General features: G+C 43.5%; 1 protein-coding gene across 1 annotated transcript in view; it reads right to left on the reverse strand.

Moving 5' to 3' along the window:
• Positions 1-18,551, reverse strand: part of DKK3 (dickkopf Wnt signaling pathway inhibitor 3) — a 51,383-nt gene that overhangs the window by 2,936 nt on the left and 29,896 nt on the right. The window contains exons 4-6 of the mRNA XM_032791792.2: positions 8,268-8,360; positions 6,040-6,184; positions 629-785 (exon numbers count right to left, since the gene is read on the reverse strand). Coding sequence (XP_032647683.1) covers positions 629-785; positions 6,040-6,184; positions 8,268-8,360 — 395 coding nt within the window. The remainder of the gene's footprint in view (positions 1-628; positions 786-6,039; positions 6,185-8,267; positions 8,361-18,551) is intronic.

Raw genomic sequence — 18,551 nt, forward strand, 5'->3', positions numbered from 1 at the left:
CACATATCCCAAAAGTTAAGTATTTAGTATTTCCAGCTAAAGAAGCAGCAGCCACAACTGACAGATTAGATTGATTCCTCTCCCCTTCAGTATTTCTCAGATGCCGCATAGCATTGTGGGCACCCTGTACTTGAGGGGCCTCTGAATTTTATTGGGAGCATTCCAGGGGAAAAGCCTGTGTGCTGCAATCTAGCCTTAGAGACTATAACTCCCATGATGCCTTGGGGAAAGGGGGGAGAGACTTACTCGTGCAGGGAGAGTAGGCGGTGGGCTCCATTTTGGGAAAAAGACTGAGACTGCTGCAGGGAAGCCAGAAGCTGCTGCTGCGAGCCTGCTGGGGCTTTGATCGAGCAGGGAGCCTCCGAGGCTGTTGGTGGCTTCACTGGAGTCAGAGAAAAGACTGTTGCACTGTCTGTTAGGACAGTGCAAAAGGCTTTAGACATTTTTATACCAATACGGATTATTCTTCCAGAGTTAGTGGTGAAAAAGGCAGTCAAGATTGTCAGATCTCACAACACTGAGCAGCTTGCAACAAGGAACTACTCAGTGCAGAGTGGGGGTGTTTCACACAAACAAGGGTTCAAAGAGTCTCTGGTGAAAAAAGCTTTTGATCCTTCCCATGCATTACCTGTGAGTCTGGCATATCAAGCCATTTCCACATGGGCAGCGCTCAAGCACTCCATCTGGTTCCAGTTCCCATGTGATCAGGTTCAGGAGTTTGTTTGAAGGATCATGGCAAGGTTCTCCTGCTGCAGGTAGTGGAGTACACACAGGAAACAGAAGATCTGCATGCAAAAATGATAAATCCATGAGGAGTTTTGATCCACAGGGTAACTAGTCACTTTTGCATAGGAAAGATTCACAGTGAGCCAGGAGCTCTTTTCAATCCTTCACCTATTGGAGAGGTGTCTCTCTCGCTTGCCTTTCCACGAGATGAAGTTAAGATTTCAAACCATTTATATTGTGGCTTTGCCTCATTTTCAGGCTAAGACAATCCCCACCCTCTTCAGCAAAAGGCCAGCAACAATTTGGCAATAAATTGATAACTGCATTTCTGTAATGTCCTTCCTCTGAAGAGTGAGGTATTTTATAAAAATGGGTGAATGTACCATTCTACAAAGGAGGCAGCAGTAACTGAAACCTACCAGAATATTTTGGTTTTAGATCTGGATGCAAGAGTTTGCATCTTGTTTTCCAATTTATTGTGTTTGATTTCTTTGAAAGGATTAAACTTGCACTGCAGTTATTCAAGACAGTCAGGATTACAAGAAGTCCCCACAAACAAATGTATCAATCTAGGAAACCCCCCAGTATAAGAAGAAAAAAGCCTACACCAAAAACAAACTACAGGACAGATCAAAAAAGCAAAATGGACTCAAGTGAGACTTATGCTGACCTCTGCACCCAGGTAAAATTCACCCTGTGGAGAGAGGAGTTGTTTACCAGAATGCTGTGTAGTTTGGACTCTTGCTATAGAAAGCAAAGACGACCAAACAAGGAAAGCACTCCAATATACATCAGTACTCTGGAAGTACCTGAGTTTCAGGAATATCCAAATGCAGGTGCTGACAGACACACACTCCGCTCCCTGATGGTGACTTTTAATTAACAAAATACCTTGCATTGCCATTAAAAAAATTAGAGGCAAACTGTAAAGATAAGAAGTCACTTAGCTTGTACAGTAAGTGGTGGTCTTCAAGATGTGTGGTGTTACAGGTGTTCCACATCAGGATGTGCATGCCTGTGCACTCTTGATCAAAGATTTTTGTCAACTATGGATGGGTGCCCTGACAAGGCTATACTGAGAGACGTGGACTCACCACCACTCCAGTTTTCTTAAGCGTGGAAGTTCAACGAGAGATCCAAAGCAGAGGGGAAGAAGGGCGGGTAGTGGACCCACCCACAGAGGGACATATCTTGAAGAACTCCAGTTACTGTACAATGTGTCCTTGCCTCCTCCTTTGAGTAGTGTCCCTATGGGTGCACCATTTCAGGAGACTCCAGAGCAGTATCCTGATCATGGGGGGAGGGGACTGCTGAGGAGGCAGATTCAGTACAGATCATGGAACAGTCTCGCTAAAAGCCACGTCCGCTCTGGAAGTCATCACAAGAGTCTAACACTCAGAAAAATGTATGTACCAAAGACCTGGTGGCTGCAATGCAGATGTGTGAAATAGGTGTTTTTTCAACAGGGCTACTGAGGTAGATTGAGCTCTGGTGGAATGAGTAATGACTCTGAGGGGGCTGAACCTTTGAGTCTTCATAACAGGTTAAGGAGCATCCTGCCACCTATCTGGATAGTCTTTTAGTTGGAAATCACCTGTCCTTTCTGTAACTGAGATATAAAGCCTGGGTGAAGCCCTAACAGGTCCTAGTATTCCCTAGGCAGAAGGCAAGGGCTTTTACATCTAATGTGTTGAAGGCTCGACTTGTCTCTTGAAGCGCGAGGCTTGGGATAAAAACACCAAGAGGTGAATCTCCAGGTTGCTGTGAAAGTCTGAGGAAACCTTGGCAAGGAAGGGAGTGTGAACATGGCGTCACCTTGTCATGACAGAACACTCTATAGAGTGTCCACCATCAAGGCTCCAAGCTCCCCTATTCTCTTGGCTGAGGAGATGGCTACAACGAACATGATCTTAAGGGACTGATGAAGCAGGGAACAGTTAGCCATAGGTTCAAATGGGAGTTTATATCAGCACCTTGAGGACTACACTGAGGTCTCGTGGTAGATTTGTACAGCAGGGGAGCAGTCTTGCTCAATACCTGAGAGCCATCTAGTAGCCTTGAAATGAAGTGCTTGACAGATTCAGATGAGTGTTTGATCCTGATTCCTGGATGAGGTGGTTCAGTCACAGAAACAGGTAGATCAATTCTGGGAACCCCGCCTGCCCTGGCGAAGATGGTGCTCTGAGGATGTCAACTAATTTTTTTTGTTTTAGTTTGTTCAGTACTTTCAGCAATAATGGAGCCAGATGACAAGTGTCAAGCAGCATGCAGAGCCAAGGAATGGAGTTGGAGACTAATGTATCTGTGGATGGCCCCAAGTAAGGCATCCCTCTCAGAATACTGCATTGTTCAGCTCCCCTGAGGGAATCAGCCATTGTGTTCTGTAGTCCTGGTACATAAAGCACTGAGATCTGTATGCAGTGTGATAGATCCATAGTTTTATAGATTCAGTGCACAAGGCCTGGGATCTTGCACTTCCTTGATGAGTGATATAATACACTGCTACTCTGTTGTCCAGCATTAAGCTGATTGGATGGCCCCTGATGTGGGATAGGAAGTGCTTGCCTCCATAACAAGCTTCTCGGCACTCCAATGTGTTGATATGGAGAATAGCCTCCTGAGGAGTCCATCTTCCTTGAGTGTGAAGCTGAGATTCTGGCAGTGTGTCCCCATTAGGGAGTAGTCTGTAGTGACAGTCCTTGCACACCTTTCATAGATCTTTCCACCAACAGACAGAGTAGAGACCCCTTCAGGGTGCTGACACCCATTCACACAGTGTGTGCTTGCATGAGGTATGGACGATATCAGGCAGACTGAAGACGAGAGTGTAGCCTTACTAATTGTATCACAAATGTACAGGCTCCCATATAGCCCGGAAGTCACAGGCAAGCCCATGTTGTGGTTTGCAGGCTTTGTTGTATCTCTGAAACAAGACTGGACACTGTGGTAAATCTGTCCTTGCGCAAGTTTGGTTGGCTATGAAGGAGTCTAAAGTAGCCCTAATGAAGTCTGCATTGAGTGGGTATGAGGATAGATTTTTTTTCCATGTTGAGGCAGATGTGGATCACCCATAGGGTTGCTACTCAAAGAAGAAAGCTAAGCACCAGCAGCTGTAGGAAGTTCTTAGCAGTATTTGGGAAAATTGAATTATTGAACTGTCATTCTCACAATAGCAAGTGATGTAAAAAGACAACAGCAATCTTCATGTAAGAGCTTTGAGCAGGTTGTTTTTCCTAAGATTATACAACAGACTTATCATTAAGACCACAATTAACCAAAATGATTAAAAGAATGAAACCTTCAACAAATCTTCTGCAATTGCTCTAGGCCCGAGCCTGGGGTATAAAGCTGAATTTACAATATATTACGCCTGATTCTCATCTACACTAGTGTCCCTTTGCACTGTTCTGGCTGTGGGGCTTAATGGAGAGGGCACTTGACTAGGACTCAGGAGACCTAAGCTCTATTCCTGCCCTGCTACATGACCTTGTGCAAATCACATTCCCTCAGTTTCCTCATCTGTAAAATAGGGATAATGATACTGACCACCTTTTGTAAAGCACTTTGAGATCTAGTGATAAAGAGCGCTATGTAAGAATTAGGTAGTGGTAGTATTTAAACAGTACCTCCTTTAAAGCGTTAATACCATTGTTCTGGGCAGGAAAATAATCACCATTTTCATTAATTTTAGATTTTCCCCCTACAGCTACAGCAGGGGTTCTCAAACGGGGGGGTCAGGACCCCTCAGGGGGTCACAAGGCTATTACAAAGGGGGTTGCGAGCTGTCAGCCTCCACCCCAAACCCTGCTTTGCCTCCTGCGTTTATAATGGTATTAAATATATAAAGATATTTTTAGTTTATTGGGGGCGGTCACACTCAGAGGCTTGCTATATGAAAGGGGTCACCAATACAAAAGTCTGAGAACCACTCAGCTACAGGCTTTGGTCTAAGTATCTTATCAAGTCGGGAGCTAACTTTGACTTGAGTCAAATTTGCTGTGAAGGATTTGTATTGCTAAAATCTTCAGCAGGATACTGGAATTGTACTGCTTCAAATGCAATTATTGCTGGTTAATATCACAGAGGAAATGGGTTCAGGGAACAGCGTGTTCCCCTCACTATATATCCAGCCCTACACTTGTGAAGACAGTTGATGTTTTGTGATTGGCTTCTATGGGATCATGAGTAGGATACGAGTTCAACTTGGGGAAGTGATATTAGCAGTCAGAAGACTTGCTAAAGTTGCTCCTCCTTTCTTGTTTTTTCTTAGGGGAGGGGTTTACAGAGGACTCTGTTGAAGCTCACCAAAGTCTGTAGATATTTTAAAATAATGAAAACTGATAAACAAGGAAATAAATCCAAAACTGTTCTCTGCAAAGCAAAGTCTCCTTTATAGTGCTATGTATTTAATGTTAACAAGGAAAAACTGCACACACCCAACTGACTCAATTTGGATGGTGCCTGAAATAGGCTGCCTTCCCATTCCACATGACATTCCCTAGCACTCTGATACAATGGCAACATAGAAAGAGGTCTCCCTGGACTAAAGGAAATGTTGAGGTTGGGCACTAATACTGCAGAAGGGAGGAGGGGCACGAGGGCGACACACGAGACTGTAGTGGATAAACAGACAAAGGCTTGGGATTGACTGGGTGGCAAGAGCGAGGCCCAGGCCTGAAGAAACATTTCTTATTTGCCTTTCACTATGTCAAACTTCACTTCCGTAAGCCTCAGACTCTCTTGCGGGCCAATGGGGGTTCTGCAGTGTCCTTCTAGTTCACGTCCTGTCCAGGACACTGTTGTGTACTAGACTGCATCATAATACCCAACAGCCTTTCATGCTAGAACCTCACATTTATGCGATCACCTGTACTGGTGGTCTCCCTCTCTAATGTGGGAAGGGCTGTTCAGGGGAAGCAAAAGTGGTTTTTGACAGATCAAACTGAGAATTTCAAATATTTTCCCCCACTAACAAAGCAAAAAGTAACACACACTCGGTTTCTCCTTTGGTATGAAAATGGGGCAAGGCTTGTCTTCAAATGACTGTAGCTGCCCATTACAAACACACTATACCCTGCACTATCCTATTTGCTCACACCATTCCGACTTCGAATGTTTGAAGAATGTGTCACTTTCACGGTAATGTAGTCCTGTAGAAAGTGCCTCCCCCTCTCAACTCTAACTGCATTCTAAAGGCTTTATCACAACACACTCCACAGTAACACACAGCAAAGGAGAAAATTACCCATTAATTTACACAAGATCTCCTTGCACTATAAAATGAATAGAATAAAAAAAGCAAAACCGGTGTACCTTTCTGAAAAGCACAGCAGGTCCCAGGATTACAGTCATGTTGATTTTCACAAATTGTGCCATTCTCGCCTTTTGAAGCAGCTTCCACACATTCACCCCAGACACAAAGCTGGTCTCCACAGCATTCAACATCTCGGGAGCAAGGCTTAGAAGAAGGGGGAGAAAAAAATCACTGCAACAAAATTCTCTTTTTAGCACCAGCATTGAACTCAACTCTAAAGCACAGCAACCGCTGGTAAGGCTAAGCACAGACTTAGGGCCCAGATCCTGTAAGCACCTCTCCGTGTGTTTTCAACTTTAAGCATGTGACTAATCCCACTGGTTAAAAAACTGGACTATTCATGTGCTTAACCTTAACTGCAAAGGGGAAACTAGATCCCGGAGAGATCTGAATCACTTTAAAGCAGTACTGCACCCTCTAGCTGATAATCAAGAGGCTTAAAAGAAAGGGCCAACTCCTTAAAGGAAGGAAGAGGGAAGCAAAGTCCTTGGAGAAAGATAGTTCCTAGGACAACAGCTTTCCAAATGTACCAGTGGTACATAACTGGGAAGACAACCCTATATTCACCGTGTATCATTTTTATATAATTTGATTAGCTCTTGCAGATTCCTGGTAACCTCAGGGTTCAGAATTGTGACAACCGGGTTCCCTCTCTGTGTACAGCCCACCCCAATATGCATGCATACTGCATGCCTCCCAAAGACAGAGGGCTTTCCCCTCTTGGGAGTGAGACTTATGGGGGACTACACTCAGGGCCTGTACGCCTGCACATTATTAAGCAAGGGTTATTTGCAAAATTTGGATAGGAATCCAGGACTGGATCTTAAGCCACCTTGCAGTGTGAGGCTATTTAGAGCTGGGGTGTGTCTAGCTCCCATTTTTAATATATAATAGGCTACAAATTTTCTACTGAACAGTATGCATAAGGTGGACATTTCATGTTTATGTAAAATCTCCTGAACACTCAGTTCTTGTTTTGGGTTTATCTAAATCGTAGTAGTACAATGATGAAACAAAAACAATAAAAGCCCACTAAAATACGGTCAGGCAGGTCTTTTCACTGGCACTTGGGCTCTAAGCCTGCAAAAGACTTACTCGCATACTTAATGTTAAGCACATGTGTATACTAGAACTCCTATTTTATGAACTAACTAGAGATTGAGAATTTCATAAATTGAACATCTCAAAACTAGGTAATGTGTAAATTACAGTACAGTGAACTGCATGGCTTTCTTCTTGTCCTTTAAACCACTGTAAAGCAATTTCCCGTGTGTTGAGGCATCAGCACATGAAATGAATGGCGACTTGTTCTTTGACATCACTTTCGTTATGCTGTTCCTTCTTAATTGGAAAAAATAGTTGTTCGTAAGATTGGTTTTCTAAAATGAAGGTTCACCAGGAGTCCCACTGAAGTCAATAGGACTATTCATGTCTTTCAAGCTAAATGTTTGTGTATCTTTCTGCAGAATAATGGCCTCACACAGCAGTTTTTAGAATATAATATCCTGGGGATAACAAGAACTTGCAGCAGGACTTGCTTATTTGTTCCTTTTAGGCTCTATGGACTATATAGTTTTGAACAAATATTTAGTTTCACTCCAGGTTAGCAAAGGACTATGAATGAAAAATACATCTGGATATGGAGGTAAAAACATTAATGAAAAGACTCTGTTTGACTCCTAGCAGGACTGTAAGCACAAGGAGCACTACCTTCTAGCATTGCCAGCCCTGCGAGAAGATAATCTACTGTTGCTACCAGCTGAAGGAGTTAATCCTTTAGCTGAAATGGCAGAGGTTTGCTCTTAAGTTCCCAGATTCAAACACTTAATGACCCATGCAGGAGGGAGTTACCCAAACACAAATGGAGCATGTTCATGTAGGTTTATGGACACAATGTGCAATTTGTCATTTTTTTATCACGTTAGGCAGCAAAGTCACTAATTCTTTTCTGAAAGTGTCTGACTGAACTCTAGCTGAAGTCAACAGGAGTTGGATTGAGTACTAAAGCACCCGTGAACAGAATCCTTATAACACACACAAGAATATGCAGAGCAAGAAAAAGCATTCCGTATATGCATAGTCAGGGTTTGCTCCTGTGACACCCCTCCCCCTCCCCCCCCCAACAGAACTTAACCAATAGAGATAAATCACTTTTGGTCTACAGCCATTAACAATGGCCCTTTATTTGGTGAGACAGTTTAAGACAATACAAGAATTCGGTACTCACTGAATGTTGGGTTTTACAGAGCTGACATAGGTATTCAAAACTGGAGAACTGGCAGTATCTCCCTATCTCACAATCCTCATCAATTATGCACTCCTAGAGAAAGGTATTGGAAACCACTTGATTAAATAATTGGACTTACTACTGCTGTTTAACAGACATCACCACTTTTTTGTAAAATACTAGAAGGTTTCAGAAAACCTAGAAAGGCTTCTCTCTCTCTTTCATACAAATTTGCAGCGGCTAACTGGAAACCATCCCCCACTCCAGATGGTTAGCATGCTGTAACAGGAGAACACTGTTACCCCGACATAGTTATACATTGTTGAAAACTATTCAAAAGAGAAGCTTTCAGACAGGCTCAACTAGCTCTTCTCGCTCAAAATATGCTGTGGGGGACCCTCAGCTCCTTGTAACAGAATTAATATCACTGAAACTAGTAACATTCATTCATTTCTTGTTCTGCTCTTCTGGGCATTCCAGGTAAAGAAAACTGAAGGCATTTTCCTCAATGTGAGGGAACAGACTCAGGGCCCAATTGTGAATGGAGGTGGTGAGAGATGGAAGTAGACCACATCACAGCAGCCAGGGCCAGCTCCAGGGTTTTTGCCACCCTAAGTGGCGGCGGGGGGGGAGGGGAGGAGCCATAATCATGATCGGCAGCAGCTCCACCGAACCCCTTTGGTGGCAACTCAGCAGCAGGTCCTTCCCTCTGAAAGGGACTGATGCACCCGCTGCCAAATTGCCACTGAAGACCTGGACGTGCCACCCCTTTCCATTGGCCACCTCAAGCACCTGCTTGCTGCGTGGTGCCTGGAGCCAGCCCTGACAGAAGCAGCCCTAGGAGCAATGTTTGAGGACTGGCGTGGGAGACAGTGCTGTAGCAACTTTCCAGCCCTGTGAAAGGACGCAGCACTCGCTCAACTCCAGGCCCGCCACCAGCTCCACACTGCCTCCCCATGGCCCCATCTGGTACGTTAATACTGCTGGTTTCTAATCCCCCATAGAACTATACCTGGCCCCTGCAAGTGTGCAAGGTTGGGGCTTGAAGGGAGAAAGAAGGCTCTTTTTGCTGTCTTCCTCCCCTTATGCAGGGTCAGGCACAACCTCTCTTGAATATGCTGTCACACAGCTGTGACCTCAGCCAACGTCTCCTGCACTGTTAGTGCTTCTATCAAAAAAGCATTTATACGCTGTCAAAGTACAGTGCATTCGTTACAGTACTGGCAATCTTAAAAATGATGGAACCACTTAGCAGCACTAAACTAAGCTTGTATCATGAAAGAATGGCAGTCTTGTTTGTTTTCCTTTCCGTGTTGCTTCACAGGCATCCCATGATCCCAAGTTCTGTAGTTTCACTCCGAAACTAATTGGAATCACAAAATTACACAGTAATGTGCCCCTAATCCTAATAATTATTCTTTTAACACAGTCTAAATACTGTAATGCAAAATGGCTACATTCCATATATACTACAGCTATCTAGAACCATATTCTCAGCTGGAGTACAAGCTCCACTGATATCAGACACACACCAATTTATACCAGCTGAAGTTTTAGACTAGAGGTTCTCAAACTGTGGTCCATGGACCACCAGTGGTCCGCGAGCTCCATGCAGGTGGTCTGCGGATAGTTTCCTCTAAGGTGCATGCCTGGGCAGCTGCACACAAGAGAATGAAGGGCCACCCTGCAGCTCCACTAATTAGATGCCTGAACCCTGGAGAAAATTCACATGTAAGGTGAGGTGATCTGCACCTGCACCCACTGAAGCCTCTCTATGGAGTGGAAACAAGTCTAGCAGCTTTGCTCTCATGTGAAGAGACTTCCCTTCCGACCATTTTGGTGGGTGCTAGTGCATGAGAATGCAGCAACTGAGCACGTGGCCAGTGACATGGTCTGCAGGTAGCCATCCTCACATAGAAAAGTTTATAAGGGGTGAAGGGAACTCTCACAGGGACTGGAATCTTGTGACTGCCCCTTGAACCAAGTACAGTTCTCAAGTCAAGGTTTTTTTATTCCATTCACTCTTACTATGAATTCATTGCTGGCGCCATACTCCACATCACCACTCTTCTTCTCCCAAGTCTTATAATTGTCCTTAATGCAAAACCCTGCACCACAAATACACACGTATAAATGTAGAACAGTTTGTTTTCTTAGGGCAACACCAGCAACAACTTGGGATACAAAACCCTTCTAAACTCCAGCAGAAGCAGCTGTTTTTACACACAGGGTTGGATTCTAAAAAAGAATCCACTTTCTTTATGGACACTTGCTCAGCTAATGTTTCAGGGAAATCTTTGTTTTCATCCTGGAATCCTGGAGACAATTTCCACCCCAATGAACAGCTTCTTTGCAGCTGAGATTTGCTGGGTATTTAAAATTGTGTCTTTTTGAAGCCCATCATTACTACTACTACATAAAAAAATAGAAACACGCAGCAACAAGATACACACTAATCTCAATAGTATGATTTTACAGCTACCCAAGGAAAACAGGCAGAGTGAAGATGTATTGCTGCACTAATGGGGCCCGTAATCTTGCAAGTTGCACAACACCCTCATATGCCCTCTGAAGCCAGTGCCATTGGGGATGGAAGGCATTGAGCACTTCCCGAGGGCTCTAGTGCACAAAGTTATATCCTATGTAGAGTCTACTGCAATGCCAAGAAACAACTAAAATCTATGAAAATTAGTGAGTTAGGACCTGTCCCAAAGCCCACTGAAAACAATGGCACTCTTTCCACTGACTTCACTGTGTTTTGGATTTCAGGCCCTTAAGCTGGAGATGCTGCCTGGAATGCCAATTCTTCTGAGTAGCAGGCCAACAAATCAGTAGCTTTCGTTAAATCTAACATTTTATATTTAAATTCAGAGATTAACCATTTTTATTATTCCTCATGACAGTGAGATCTGTAACATGCATGACAGAAACAAACGGAATAGTCACTCTCTTATGGATGAGACTCAGTAGGGAATGAAAATTTAAGTGGGGTGTGATAGGTTTGATATGTTTTACTTCTGCTTCTCTTCCAAATTTTTCTTCAAATATAGCAATACAGTCTTTACATTACAGAAGGTTCCCAAAGATGTTTTACAAACTAGACATACACACTGGCATACTAAGGGGCAGCCATTACTGGGTTGAGATACAACACTGTTCTGTGCCAACAACATTACACAATAAGTTTGAGAGGGAGAATTAGAAAGAATTTCTCTAATTGGAACTACAAAGGAGAACTGTATGCCACCACAGCTAATCTACTCTCTCATGGAAATATATTTTAACTTCAATTCTTCATATTGTATTTGGTATCTCACTATGTAAGTGCTTTTAACATACTCTTACATTAGTGATATGTTATAGTGTTGTGATGCCATGCTTATCTTTGCTTTGCATATTTTCTTTTAAATTATCTGTATCTTAAAAAACAAGCAAACAAACCAATCTACTTGTCCTCCCTAGATTAGACTGGAAAATATTTTACATGGTTTTGCCTATTATTGGCTGCTCTAGCCAGTAACCCCAGAGAAGGAAAATTTTAGCAACTTTAGACCATCAATGTCAAAAAACCCACAGAGTGTGGTAAAATGTTCTGAGAACTAGTTCCTAAAAGATGAACTCTTAGTATAACTAAATCATTGCTACTCAAAATATTCATGAGCTTGGGACAGACGTTGGTACAGGGTTTTCTTTGACTTCTTGGGCTCAGAAGACAAGGATGCAAACAGAAAGGGAGAGGGGTTGATGACAAGATTTCCATCAGACTAACATTTATTGGAATGTTTTGACCCAGGGACCCTGTAGACATGCGGACTCACCCCTGCGGCGCCTCCTGCTGGTTACTTCTGGGAATTAGTTCGGTTCCAGCTCCGGAGCACCCTCTGCAGGTCAGTGATCCACCTGTCCTCTGGCCCCATGTCCCTCCCTGGACCCCGTGCCCTTTTATGTGGAGTGCTGCCCCCAAGCAGTCACCTCTTTCTCTGAGGGTTTCCCCTTCCTGGGGGACCCCCACCCTCTATCCCCACTTTGCCTCAGTATATGGCTACTGCCCAGTCTCCATCTAACCCCCATTCACTGGGGCAGACTGCAGTATCAGCCACTCATCATAGGCAACGGGGTTTGGACCTGCTGCCCTAGCCTACGCCTGGGCTGCCCTCTGCAACCCCCAGTACCTTTTAGCCTAATGCTAGGCCTCAGCCTGGGGCTTTCTAGGCTAGAGCTCCCCCGCTCCTCAGCCTGTCCTCAGCCCTGCTCCTCTCAGGTACTTTGTCTCTAGCTCCCAGCAGCCAGGCCCATCTCCCTCTACAGTTAGAGAGAGACTGACTGCTTCTAGCTCCTCTGGCCTTCTTATGAGGATCCCGTTGCTCAGTTTGGGGCGTGGCCCCAGCTGCAGCCACTTCCCCAATCAGCCCAGCCTAAAGGCTGCTTTCTCCAGCCACAGCCCCTTCCCAGGGCTGTTTTTAACCCCTTCAGGGCAGGAGCAGGGGTCCACCCTGCTACAGACCCTTTGGTGCCAATGGGAGAGGGCATGGGGGGAGGGGGGCAGACAGGTTTTACAGGGATCCCCCCGTTTGGATAGATGCATAATAGTTCACCCCAGGGTGGCATAGGAGATCTCTACCAAGAGCTAATAGCTCACTGTCATCATAATAATTGTGCCATGTGTGTATGGATAATATTTAAGGCGTCATGTATCTATATGAAAAATTATGTTCTTACAGTATAGAAGTTAAGGCAGGTCACCAGGAGGTAACGTACCTCAGACCTATTCCTTTCAGGCAGGAAGTAATAGATGTTCATCTCCCTGTCTCACAATAGATGCCTATCTGCATAAAAAGCCAAGGGCCAATTGAAAGACTGCAAAATCGAAAGGGGGGAAAAAAATCTATGGGAAGAAACAAAACAGCATGGAGTGTACTGTTTATGAATGGAGACAAAAGATGAGACTAGTAGATGTTTGGCATCCTTCACCGAGGAGGCAAACTAAGAGCATGTCTATCTTACGGTCACAGCCAGCGTGGCTGTAAAATGCTCCAAGAACTTGGGGTGAGCAACATTCTACAAGGCATAAGAGTATCTTGTTAATTAAGTCTAGGCACTAAAATGTGTGTTATGATTTTGCTTTTATATGTAACTATTTGTTTCCAATACTTCTCTTTGCTACTCCTCAAATCTCTGTGCTTTGTTAAATAACCTTACACTTGGTTTCACGATACCCATATCTTAGTGCTCTGTGTTAAGCAGTGCCGTGATCTGATGTGTAACTGGTATGCTGGGGGGTACTGCTTCTTTAGAAGCAGCAAATCTGTGAATACTGCAAGTGGAGCAGCGACTGGAGACTCCAGGGAGCTGCTCAGAGGGCTTGACAGTTGGGATGGGCTTATAGAGTGACAGTGGGGCCTGCAAGGACTAGTGGGGAGTGCTTGTGTGGCCCATGGCCAGTGGAGCTGGGTAGTGAACCCTGAAAGACACAGACAAGGCTGTCTCAGATTAAGGGCAGGTGGCAGTGGGGTGCCTCAAAGGTCTGGGTACCAAGAAAATGTGAAAAATGTTGCAGCATGGAACAGAAAATCCTTCAGATGGGAGGCCATCAAAAATGCAGCTGTGATGGAGTGAAGCCTAGGGCCTGTTCTTGCTCCTCAGGAAGTCTGTAAGTGCTTTGCTACTGAGATGACTAGGAGGCACAATTGGGACCCAAACCTGAGTTTCTTTTTTTCCTATTTAAAAGAAATACTCTGGGTTACAGGATCAATTCAACTGCACATCTTTTGAAATTTTCAATAGCTGCCACGGGACGGTGATGTATTGTGTTTAATATTAAGATTGGCTAGCCAGGCATAGATCACCATGACAAAACATTATTAAAAGCTTCATCCAGCTGATCTGAAGTGATCACTCCTGGTTTTCCATGAATTTAGGACCAAAGAGTCATACAATAGGGGATGGAATCCTGTCTCTATTGAAGTCAGTGAGACTTTTGCTGGGACATATACACCGCTGCTCTACGTATGAAAAAAAAGCAGTGCAAATAATAGAAAATGTAGCACAGTTTCCTTGCAGCAACAGCACTGGAAATGTCTAGTGACTACGACCACTTCTAAAAGGTCTAAAAATGCCACTACACAAATGTGCCTTACTGCACACTTAAGAGTCCTGATCTGAAGGAAAATTAATTTTCAAAATTTGTGAACTGTGACTAAAACCAAGTGACAGTTTATGGATCCCTTCCAACCAATTCCAGGACACACTAAAGTATGTTTGTGGCAAGCTGCTAATCAAACTACTTGTTAGTTCACATTCAATTGCAATTTACTAGCAACACACACTTTAAAGTGTTCATATTCATTTTTCTATTCATAACAATATTTATATTTCATTTTTTAAAATCAACATAAACCACTGCACACAAAGCTGAGTTTAAATGTTTTTCTATTACTGCTGCAGCTGGTAAAAGCTGCTGAGTAGTGAGGAAAAAGCAATAAAAACTGTTTTAGATACTACGTGTACATTAATACTATAATTAGAAAAGTGACAGAATTACACTGGGAGGAATACTGTTTTAAAGGGAAATTACTACCATACCTTGCACTGTAGTAATTTTCCAGTTCCTGAGCTCTTGGTTGTCTAGACAGTAACTTTTCTTTTTCTGTGACCACATAATGTGTTCATCTTTAATGAGGAGATGTAAATTAATCTGACTGGAAGAAACTCAAAGCCCTTTTAATAGTTTCCAGCAGGGCAAAGCTTGTCGGCACTTCACTGCCAAGCACATACAGCTATCATAGAAGCAAGGGCCTGGAAATGGGCTAGTGTGAAAGTCATACATATTATCTTTGAGACCTGACATTGCTAAATGTGCTGCAAGCTGTGGCACAGTCATAAACTGGTGCTGTACAGACACACTTGCAGAAGTTTTACAACGTGGTGATAGGATTTTGAGCTCCGAAATAAGCCTCACTTAAAGGAAATAAATGAGAGAATGTATGTTATTCTTTGGGGTTGTTTTGCCTCTGACATTTTGGTACCACTCATTTCCTTGTAACAGAACTTAAATTTTTACCAGGGAAACACTGTTTGCCAGCACTTTATGTATATAAACCATTCTGAATGTAAATCAATGTAGTGGCTACTCCCTGCGTCTCCTGAGACAGTAAAACAACAGCACCTAGTGTGCCTAAGAGTGCGCGTGTTTGAACATGTAACACCTAGTATACAATCCCAGCAACCTCACGTGTTCAAAACCCACGAGTAACACCCTCAAGATATGAAATTGGCTTAAAACTCATGATTTAAAAAAAAAAAAGTTTAAACTTTTGAGTTATTTTTATTTGCCTTCTGGTTTCTCAGATTTTTAAAGTACATTCAGGTCACAGTTCCAAAAGTTTCTTCAGAACCCCAAGAACTACAATCACTTTAAAATAAATAAATCTGAGATTTGCATGCAACCAGAAGGACTCCCATGAGCTAAAGCTAAGGGGGGGGGCGCACCTATTCTGGCCACAATAAATCTATGTGTGTTCCTGCTGTTGGTATAGACTGACCTTTGGAACATATTTTTGAAATTAAGTATTTAATTTCTTTTGCATATTCACCATAACTCTTAGGAAGAGGGAAGATGTACAGAGATGTACATAATAGGTCAAGTCGTGCCACTAGAAGAGGAGGACATGGTGTAGAGTCCTCCCCAATTTTATCTTTTTTGCATGGCATCAATGATTCTCATTGATGCCATGCAAAAATGGAATGGACGGTACTCCACACAGATCTCTAGGAAAGTGCCCTTTGATATCCTGAAATTCTGCCTCATTGCTGGTCATCCTTTCCCATCTGTCGGAGCTGGTTTCTCAAGCCCAGAAACAGTGCTCCACAGACTTAAGCTGCTCCAGGCAAATTTTGTCTACAATCAGTAGTTCAATTTAGCCTCCTCCTGCTTTACTGAAATGGCTCACCAGTGTGGCAGCTGGCTCCCCAAGTCAACTGGAGGCATGATTCCAGGTACAATAGTGCTTGGGCTGTGGTGCACCGCTGAGTTCGCTCCCTGCCAACTGGCAGCAGTCAGTTGGTGCTGACTTTCAGAAGACAGCTGCATCATAGAATGCAAGCAGCAGAATTATGGAAATTCACTGCTGTGACCCCCAAGTCCCAGGTTTCCAGTAGCTATCTCACAATGTACTCAGAAAAATCCCAGAATGTACAGAGCGCAGCAGTAGGGCAAAGCACCATGGGATACCTGCCAGAATGCTTTCTGAAAAATATTAGTGCCATGTGTATGCACTGATTCAAGGGAAGTAGGCAAAAGCTGGCTGTGTGTATACAATTATTTCAGAATAGTTATTCCCCAATCGTTAGTGAACACAAACCTAATTTGCAAAAAACAAAAACAAAAAACCATCGTGTAGGCAAGGTCCAAGAAGAAGGGTAACTCTTGCTGAAAGAACAGGAAGGCGTTCACTACTGAGGAAGATCCCTGAATGACAATGAAACAGAAGGTGAGCAAAGAGGAAAGATAAAAAGGGGAATCAAGAGGGAGACTGCACTGTAAGCAAGTAGCTGGTCACAGAGAATGTATTCTGATGTGGCAGGATCTTCCGTTCCTCTACCATTAAGTGCAGAGATTCAAGGGGTGCAAATCTAACTTATTCCCACACCAAACAAATCAAACAAAAAAGACAAACTGATGTGAGGCCTGGGGCCAGCTAGCCCGGCTCAATTATCAGACCGAGCTGAGAAAGTAACTAGTAAGTGATTATAAAAACCAGCAAGTGGCTCAGGTGAAGGAAACTGCAGGGAAAAGCAGCAGAAATGGGCAGTCTCCCACGGTAGTCCTTGAGGATGAAGACTCCTGCTGCTAAGCATTGGTGTTATGGCTGGATAGAAAGTCCCAGCCTGAAGTTTTGCTTCCTGTTGTGAGTTTGCCATGATTTGGACAATAAATAGAGCCTAGGACTAAGAGCTGGTCATTCTCTAATCTGGGGAGGAAGACAGTGAATAGACAAAGAATGAGGGAATGGACACCTTGCTTTATAAAAGATGCACACAATCCTCCTACATTCTGGGAGAACCCCCTGTACACAGTTCCACATGTAGACCACTATGCCGGCTTTGACACCAGAACAATCAGCAGGTATGTAATTCTGCAGGAGGAGGAATAGGTTCTGACCACTCTTTTTTATTTTTTTGCAAGGGGGGATTATATTTGAGAAGAGAGAAGTAGTGGGAAGTCAGACAAGAGACAAGTTGTAAGAGAGATTGATGCACTCAAGTTTATAAAGAAAATTTCCCTTATGATTTCACAACACTATAAAAGAATGGAAAATTGGATTGTAACTGTTGGTCTACTAATAGGAGAAGAACAAGAGTGGGTTTTTGTTTTTTTATTTAGAAGTGACATGCCCACAACCTTTGGTCTAAAAAGATCTAAACATCTGTAGAAATATTAACACTAACTCTTTATACTAACCTTTGTAGCTACAAATTTCCAAGGTCCTTTCTTATAAAGCTGTAAAGTGACAAATGTGAGAACTTGTGAATAATTATAGATCCCATGTCAATAGACAGCATCACCCTTCTGTGACTGTTTTGCCCAGTATGAACTAAATTTTAAGCCATGTTTGGTTTCTTTCTGTGGTTGGAGACTTCATATAAAATGTCCATGCTTCATCATTGACCAGTGGTGATTATGAAACCTCATCAAAAAAGATTCAAAGTATCCTTACACAGCGGGGATATGATGCATGTGTGGAAAAAATTACTTTTGAGAGTGTTTCTCTGCTTGGTCTAAGGGTATGGCTACATTAGAAATTTCAAAGCGCTGCCCCAGTAGCACTGTGGGAGCGCTGCCGCGGCAGCGCTTTGAAGTGTGAGTGTAGTCAGAGCTGCAGCGCTGGGAGAGAGCTCTCCCAGCGCTGCTTGTAAACCACATCCCTTATGGGTGTAGCGTGCAGCACTGGGAACCGCGCTCCCAGTGCTGCCGCCCTGATTACACTGACACTTTACAGTGCTGCATCTTGCAGCACTCAGGGGTGTTTTTTCACACCCCTGAGCGCGAAAGTTGCAGCGCTGTAAAGTGCCAACGTAGCCAAGCCCTAAGTAAATTCACCTGGCTAAAATTCCCTGATCGTTGTAATCACTGAAGTAAATGCAACACAATGAGACTGAACCAATTCCCATATCCTTTCAAACTCCCAGTTCTTGCAAAAAGATATGGACTTCCTCTCCATTTCCTTATAGAATCTATTCTAAAACCAAAATCTTATGCACTTCATCCCTATGAAGGCTACAGAA

The sequence above is a fragment of the Chelonoidis abingdonii genome, chromosome 4, assembly GCF_003597395.2.
Source record: "Chelonoidis abingdonii isolate Lonesome George chromosome 4, CheloAbing_2.0, whole genome shotgun sequence".
In the NCBI taxonomy this organism is placed as follows: domain Eukaryota; kingdom Metazoa; phylum Chordata; order Testudines; family Testudinidae; genus Chelonoidis; species Chelonoidis abingdonii.